An 8,187-nucleotide genomic window follows, 5' to 3' on the forward strand; every position below is an offset into this window, starting at 1 on the left:
CCTCGGAGCCCCGCCTACCACGCCCCTCCCCTCCCCGCCCCTTCTCTGAGTGGAGCCTCGCCTCCCAAGCCCGGCGGCGCATGCCCAGGAACCTTACACCGCCTTTTCGGCTTTCCCTAAGCGGGGACCCCGCCCCTCAGCGGAGCCCTGTGCTTCAGCTGGAGCCCCGCCTCCCGGCTCGGGCGGTGCCCTTTAGCCCTAATGGCCATTGGCCAGGGAACACAGAAGCTCCGCCCACGGGCCTTTGTGCGCGTGCTCTTCCGCCTAGCACCGCGCCTCGGGTGGAAGGGAGGCTCCGCTGTTGCCATGGGGGAGGCCGGAATGCCGGGGAAGTCGAAGGGAGTCCCAGCTGACCAAAGAGGTCGGGGAGGTACGCAGGGCGGGAGTCCGCAGGGGGGAAGAAGCCCTCACGGAGCAGCCAGCCTCCCGGGCTGCGCGGGAGGCCGAGGGCGGGCGCTCACGGGCTGTGTTCCTGGGTATGTGTCGCAGGAGCGCTGGTGGAGCTCACCCCGACCCCTGGCGGCCTGGCCCTAGTGAGCCCCTACCACACCCACCGGGCCGGGGACCCCTTAGACCTCGTGGCGCTCGCAGAGCAGGTACAGAAGGTGAGGAGGCGCGGCTGGGGAAGTAAAGACCCGTCTCGGTCCGTGTTTGGCCCTGCGTCTTACGACTGGGACCCCACAGCCAGTTAGTGTGGGTTACCATTTGCTTTTTGTCACCATTTTACAAGTCGGGAAAACTGATTGTCACTGAGAGTCGGTAGTCTGACTCTGAGCTTCTGAGAGCAAAGGCTTCAGCTGCACCGTGAGTGCCCATAACCTTTCGCGACACTTTGAATATGCAGTATTTCGTGTGGGCCTCAGGACAGCCCTGTAAGGTAGGCAGTACAGACGTTATTCTTCCCATTAGACACGTGAAGAGAAGTTTCCATGCAAGTGTCACAATCACCCTAACGGATTCTGCAGGGATACACAGTCCACTTATTTAAACTGCTTTCCATTAGATCGTTATCTGTGCCCTGAACGCTTTTAGAATTTAACATCTTCTAGAAGGACAGGGACTCTTAAATTTTGTCCTGTGTTCTGATTCACTGGGCAAAACATTCCTGAGCCCCGTGCTTAGATTCACTGCCAAAAGAATAAGGAGGAAATGCGAAATAACAAAAAGCACTGGAAATTTGGACACATGCCTGCTAATCCCACGTTTGATAATAACTTGTGCTGTGACTTGAGGCAAATTAGGTTTCTCTGGACTTCAGCTTCTTCATCTGTAAAATGCAGGTCTCAACTAGGAGAACTCCTAGATCTAAAGCTGTGAAAAACCAAAATCCATCTAATTTTTACCAAGACTTTCAGTTGTAGAACCCTCATCAATATGCACAGATAGAGGGCCCAGCTGCTTTAAAGCTTCGGATAGTCCCCTCACCCTTGTATGTACTACCACATGTGGCCTTGGTTATAGTCAAAGGTCTTTATTTTGTCCAAAAATATTTAATAGTTAATGTGCTCAAATACCCTCACATAAACATCTCTGTACTTCAGAGTTTTTTTTTTCTTAATTAAGAAATATTAAAATGCTTAGGAAAGTGCTTTTGATTCAAACTTCCTGACTTCCCTTTTCTAGAGAGGTGGGAAGCAAAGCATAACTTTTATAGATTAGGAGAATATCATGTGTCTGTTTAATTGGATCAGTTTTATTGGGAGGGAGGCAACCAGGCCCAAAGCTTTAGGCAGACGTTTTCCTGGGTTACTGAGTGACCATCATGTTTATTACAGTGGCCTGAAACAAACAACAAACAAAAAGATGGAACACAATTTTTGCCCCTCAGCATATAATCTAGTAAAATATAGAGGCTGCATTATTGTGCTGCCTCCTTGTTGCCAATATTATTCATACTGGGTGGCTGAAATAAAAATGCTAGAGACAAACAGATTGAATCAAGCACATTTACTCTCTGTGTCCTGAAATGTACTTTCTAGCAGGACTGCCTGCTGACATGCCACTTTGGTATTGAAGTGTGTTCAGAAAGCTCGAGAGGTCTGGTATTATTAATAAGGCAGAAATTTGGAATCAGACTGATCTGTGTTCAGATCTTCAACAGCTAATATTAGCTGTTATTAACCTTTGGACAGGTTGCTTTACCTCTCTGGGTATAATTGCTAAAATGAGACTGAAGTTACCATCTCCAACTTCAAAAGGTGTTATAAAAATTAAGTTAGATAATGTATGTGAAGGGCTTCAGAATGGGGCCAGAGTTTGTGTTTAGTAATTAGCAGTACTGTTTTCCTCATTTCTCTATGAATTAGGATCTTTTGTTTACAAGGAACTGATTTGCTGCCACCACCCTAAGAAAAAGATTAATAATGACGCCACTCCTAACCCAGAACTGTCTTAGCTCTAGAAACCTCCTGCTCTCTCCTTGGCCATCAGGTGTCTCACCGTCCTTGGAACAAAATGCATTACTTCCACCATGGGCTATAAGGCCTTACATGATATGGTCCCTGCCCCCTTACTAACTACTCCCTAACTACTGCCCCCTCGCTAACTACCCTTCAGACACGTCTTCTCCAGTTTTGTGCATGGCTGGCCCTTTTTTTTGTTCAGACCCAAGTCAAATGTCACATCCTCAGTGAGGCTTTCTTGTCTGTTGAAGGTTATGCTCCACCCCATCCAGATGATGGTATTATTAAATTGAATTTGGGCACCTAGGTGGCTCAGTTCATGGTCTCATGCTTCGTGAGTTCGAGCCCCACATCGGGCTTTCTCTGTCGGCAAGGAATCCACTTCAGATCCTCTGTCCCCTTTTCTCTCTGCCCCTCCCCAGCTCACGCGCTGTCTCTCTCTCTCAAAAAAAATTTTTTTAATAAAAAAATAAATAAATTGAATTTGCATCTACCCTTCTCGAGCATTCCGTTCCCTCCAGTGCTTACCACTACCCATTAAGCCAGTTTCTCCACTTACTTGTTACCTCTGATCTGCTTCTACCACATAATTATGGTTATTTCCTTCATAATAGCTCATCATTATTCTGAGTCCGTATAACACTAGCTCTAATTGTTTTTCTTGTTGGTATCTGTATTACTCACCAGAGCCATGTTATGGTAGCCTCTAGCCACATATGGTTGTCAAGCACTTGGAATATATGGTTAATGCAGCTGAGACATAGAATTTTAAATTTATGTAGTTTTAACAAATTTACATTTTAAACCGTGATAATTGATTAAATTATTGGACACTTTTAAGTATATTTGGAGCAAGCTGAGTATGTGCATTGACCCTTTTAACTATAAATTTTATGAAGCTTAAGTACAGATTGAGTATTTTTTGTAATTTTTTCTAATGTTTGTTTATTTTTGAGAGAGAGAGAGAGAGAGAGACAGAGCATGAGTGAGGGAGGGGCAGAGAGAGAGGGAGACACAGAATCTGAAACAGGCTCCAGGCTCTGAGCTGTCAGCATGGAACCCAATGTGGGGCTCGAACTCACGGACTGTGAGACCATGACTTGAGCTGAAGTCAGACGCTTAACTGACTGACACCCCAGGCACCCTCTTAATATTTCTTACTTTGAGTTAATCTCCTAATTTCTTCTTAACTTATTGTATACCCCTAGACATTAATCAGCTTTTCTTGAAAGTAAGCTGGAAGTCTTTGACAGATTTCTGATGCCTGAGTGATAATCCTTCCCATTGGTCACACCAGTCTCTCGGTTTTGAAAATTATTCAATTTATTTTAAGCAATTTCCATTGCCTTCATTTGCGCTTCCTGGCACAAGACAGGCAGTCTTCTGTGTGCAGTATAACACGGTTTCAGGTCTACATCCTAGTGCAGTCTTTAAAAATACCTGGCTGGTTCAGTGGGTAGGTAGAGCATGTGACTCTGGATCTCAGGGTCGTGAGTTTGAGCCCCACAGTTGGGCATGGAGCCTACTTAAAAAAAAAAAACCAAGAAAATATTTGAAGTAACAATTAGGAAGGCAAATCTAAGTTAAAATGTAACTAGGCATGATGTAAATAATTCAGCTGAGGCAATGATCAGATTAATAGGTACTTCCTATACATAGCTAGATTCCTACCTAACAGGTGGTAAGAAGCTTATCACAAGGGTCTCTTTATTTTAAGACCCATCTCTGATTTCAGAAACGTTGAAACATGAGAAAAATAAATGGAGACCTGAGGAACAAGTGGGTTTACTCGGGCAAAGAGTAAGAGGGGAAGTATTTTCTGTCGAGAGGGCACAGTCATACATGTGGTAGCATATGGGAGCTGTTGAGCCGGGTGGGAGCTGGGCGAGGTGAGTGCGAGTTCACGGGGCTGTGGTGAGGCTCGGAAGAGTATAAGGCATAAGCAAAGATGTGGAGGTAACTCTTCACGCTGGGCTCTAAATACGAACACTGTGAAAGTCTTACCCTTTTTCCACCCACAGTTTGGTTTTGTCTCACCTGTAGGCTGACGAATTCATCCGAGCAAATGCCACCAACAAACTGACAGTCATAGCTGAGCAAATCCAACATTTACAAGAACAAGCCAGGAAGGTGAGTAACGAGTAACAGCTTTTAGACAGCCATTCATTTCCCTCATTTAATTCACAGGATTGCCTGGTCTTACAGTCATTTAACTATTTTGTCTTCAGGACCTCCTAGAAATAATAGACGTGTGGCGTGAAAGAGAGTAAGTCCAAGAGGTTAGGTATAGGTAAGCTTTTTCACTGGGAGGCAAGTTTCAGTGAAGTAAAGCATTTTGAGGGGAAATACATGTTCTCAGTTATATAAGAAATGTACTTACATTGTCATTACAGATGTTGGTTAAGTGTCCGACTTCGGCTCAGGTCATGATCTCACGGTTTGTGGGTTCGAGCCCTGCATCGGGCTCTGTGCTGACAGCTCAGAGCCTGGAGCCTGCTTTACATTCTGTGTCTCCCTCTCTTTCTGACCCTCCCCTCCTCACACTGTCTCTCTCTCTCTCTCTCTCTCTCTCTCTCAGAAATAAAGAGCACATTAAAAAAGAAAAAGAAATGTGCTTTCTGCAGAAAAATAGGAAAGAAATTCAGAAACCACTCAAAGCCAGTAATGTTCAACATTTTAAAATGCAGTTCTTCTAAAGGCATTTTTACAGGCTAGTAGCATAGTCTAATTCTTGTCTCTTCAGAATCATCTGGATCCTAGTAGTGACTGATTGCTGTGGGGGGAGAAGTTCCTAAGCACTGTTTGGGATAATCACTGAATGTGCGTGCCCGTTAAGTCCAGTGCTTACTTTGTTACATCTCTGTGGTTCTTAGGTGCTGGAAGATGCTCACAGAGATGCTGACTTGCACCACGTAGCCTGTAATATAGTTAAAAAACCTGGTAACATCTATTACCTTTATAAACGGGAGACTGGTCAGCAGTATTTTTCTATTATTTCTCCAAAGGTAAGAACATTTATTTTTGCACAAAAATCAACTCTGGTCTTTGAGACACTCTTGGCATGTGTTTGTGAGGATGGAGGCATAAGGGTTTATAAATGGTTTTCTAGAAAATTGGAGGTTTTGTGAGCCTTGGCATGACTCTTAAGAAATATTTATTGAAAAATACAGTCAAATTATTTCACAGTCACTATCTCTGTTAAGGGAGATAGCTGATGCATAATGCAATGAGGATGATTCTGACTGATCTGAAGTGAAAACCCAAAAAAGAAATCTGTGGCATAAAATGAAATGAGGGGAGCCTGGGTGGCTCAGTAGGTTAAGCATCTGATTCTTGGTTTTGGCTCAGGTTATGATCTCACTGTTTGTGGGTTCAAGCCCCGCATCAGGCTTTGCACTGGCGACCGTGGAGCCTGCTTGGGATTATCTGTCTCCCCCTCTCTCTGCCCTTCCCCCTCTTGCTCTCTATCTCTCTCTCTGAAAATAAGTAAATAGACATTTTTTAAAAATGAGGAAATAAGCTCAATGTCTTTATTTCCTACCCTGATGAGAACTGACTCCTTTGCCTTCTTTAGGAATGGGGGACACGTTGTCCACATGACTTCCTTGGTGCCTACAAGCTACAGCATGACTTGTCCTGGACTCCGTATGAGGACATTGAGAAGCATGATGCTAAAATCAGCATAGTGGACAGGTTGCTAAGCCAGCCAGCGGCGCTGCCTCCAAGCACTGAGCCCGCCTTCCAGGGACTGACTGACTGAGAGACGTCTCTGACAAACAGCTCTCGAAGCCCTCTTTCTCTGCCTTGATGGGAGGAGGCATGAGAATTGAGGTCTTGTGGGGGAATCGTGAACTTCTTGAAAGGAGACCCTGTGTGCATGTAAATGCTGTCATTACTACTGTTAGCTAGTTCTGATGGTAATAAATCCTATCAGTCTCTTTTGGGATCCTCTCTGGGTCACAGATACTCAACCCTGTCACTTTCAGAGTATTGGCCGGTGTACTTTCCTTCTCCTTTATCTCTCCATCTGTTCTCCCACAGGTCAGAGCATTAGAGAAAGACGGTATCTTCTACCCGCATGAAGGTTGGCGAGGCATTTTCCAGAGAGAATTGTTTTTAGTCTTTTTGTAACTGGAAGTGTTTGAGATTGGGTTGAGGTTGAACATGGGGTGGAAAATGAGAGCAGACTTTTAACAATAGAGAACAAACTGATGGTTGATGGAGGGAGGTGAGTGGGGGATGGGCATTACGGAGGCCACTCATGATGTGCACGGATGTTCTATGTAAGTGATGAATCACTAAATTCTCCTGAAACCAATATTACACTATACATTAACTAACTGGAATTTAAATAAAAACTTGGAACTAAAAAAAAGATTGGGTTGAGGCTGTTTAGCAGTTAGTGTAGCTCCAACTTCAGATGCGTCTGGGAGCAGGAATGTTGTGTAATGGAGAACGATAAACAGCTTGGCTTGCCTGGACTGGAGAGTGTGGGATTCTGGTATTTCTGCACTTTTGGTGAGGTTTGGCTTGCCTCTTTTGCTCTTTCTGCCTACCTTGGAGATTCTGGGGCAGCAACAATGGGCAGGGTTGGGGGAGGTCTACCTGTAACCTCACAGAATTCTAGACTTGGAAGTGATGTAGGCAGCTGCCACCGACCACGGTATGGATCTGCACTGTAGCCTTGCTGCGGAGGAGATCCAGACTTTAGCCATCAGCAGCAGGCCAAATCCATTTAGATGGCAACTTCAAAATAGTGTGGAAGAGGGGCAGTGGGTGAGAAAAAGAAAAGTAGCCTGTTGATCATGAGTTACCTCAGATTGAAACTCATCTTGACCTGAATTATTTAAGAACTTAGCAGAGGCTTTTTGGCTGAGTTCCTCTAGTTCTCTCATTCTGACTAGACTCTCGTGGGACTCGACCTCACCTCATTTGTTCGGTGGGATTAACTAAATTCACAGCATATCCAGTGTGGCTGTGTTTCAGTGCCGTATCACCTATCGTAATATGCCATAACCATAGCTGCCCAAGTTCCTTTCCGGGTGTGGATGTCTCTTGGGCTGATCTGTGTGGTAATACCCTAATGCCATCCTAGTTTTCTTGGCCTTTCCTCATAAGGTGCATTTCTTGTTAGCTGTAAAATGGCCCGTGAAGGCCTCCCACTGGATGGGGCTAGAACCTGACGGGGTCACCCAGATGATCCTTGGTCATTCATCTCACAGGGGGATGCTCTGTGAGGTCAGCTGCAAAAGCCTCTGATGGGGGTGGTGTGGGACACACACACACACACACACACACACACACACGCTTCAGTGGTATAGTAGTTTGATTATGTAAGTTTCCTGGGTTTTCAGACCTGCATGGGCACAACCCATTCTGAGTAGGTGTTTATTAGTTATCTGTTGCTGAATAAATTATAAGCAACTTAGTGGTTTAAAACGACACACATTTATGATTTCATAGTTTCTGTGGGCCAGGAGTTCAGGCACACTTAACCTGGGCCCTCTGCTTCACAGGCTGCATTCTGATTACTGGCCAGGCCCAGGTTCTCATCTGAAGGCTGGGTAAGAATCGGTTTCCAAGCTAACTTAAATTTTGAAACAATTTTAGTTCTTCCTGCTGGACTAAGATTGTTGACTCTGTTTACTAATAGACCATTAACCAGAGACTGACTTCAGTTCCTTGCCATATGGGTCTCCCCAACATGGCAGCTTTCTTTATCAAAGTCAGCCAGGAAGAGTCTGCCAGCAGGATGGAAGTTACAGCCTTGTAGTCTAATCACGGG

The 8,187-nt window shown here is 45.0% G+C and overlaps 1 protein-coding gene across 2 annotated transcripts; it reads left to right on the forward strand.

Annotated features, from left to right (window-relative positions):
- Window positions 1-249: 249 nt before the first annotated feature.
- Window positions 250-6,340, forward strand: CUNH1orf50 (chromosome unknown C1orf50 homolog). 2 transcript variants are annotated; one of them, XM_077752022.1, is made up of 5 exons: window positions 250-370; window positions 490-605; window positions 4,446-4,532; window positions 5,276-5,407; window positions 5,977-6,340. In XM_077752022.1, the coding sequence occupies exons 1-5, from the start codon at window positions 307-309 to the stop codon at window positions 6,160-6,162; spliced, it is 585 nt and encodes a 194-aa protein (XP_077608148.1). In that variant the 5' UTR covers window positions 250-306; the 3' UTR covers window positions 6,163-6,340. The 2 variants fall into 2 exon arrangements, with proteins under 2 accessions (XP_077608148.1, XP_077608149.1); XM_077752023.1 differs by having other exon boundaries at window positions 250-361.
- The last annotated feature ends 1,847 nt before the right edge of the window (window positions 6,341-8,187 follow it).

Source organism: Crocuta crocuta, unplaced genomic scaffold, assembly GCF_008692635.1.
Source record: "Crocuta crocuta isolate KB4526 unplaced genomic scaffold, BGI_CrCroc_1.0 scaffold367, whole genome shotgun sequence".
Lineage (NCBI taxonomy): Eukaryota > Metazoa > Chordata > Mammalia > Carnivora > Hyaenidae > Crocuta > Crocuta crocuta.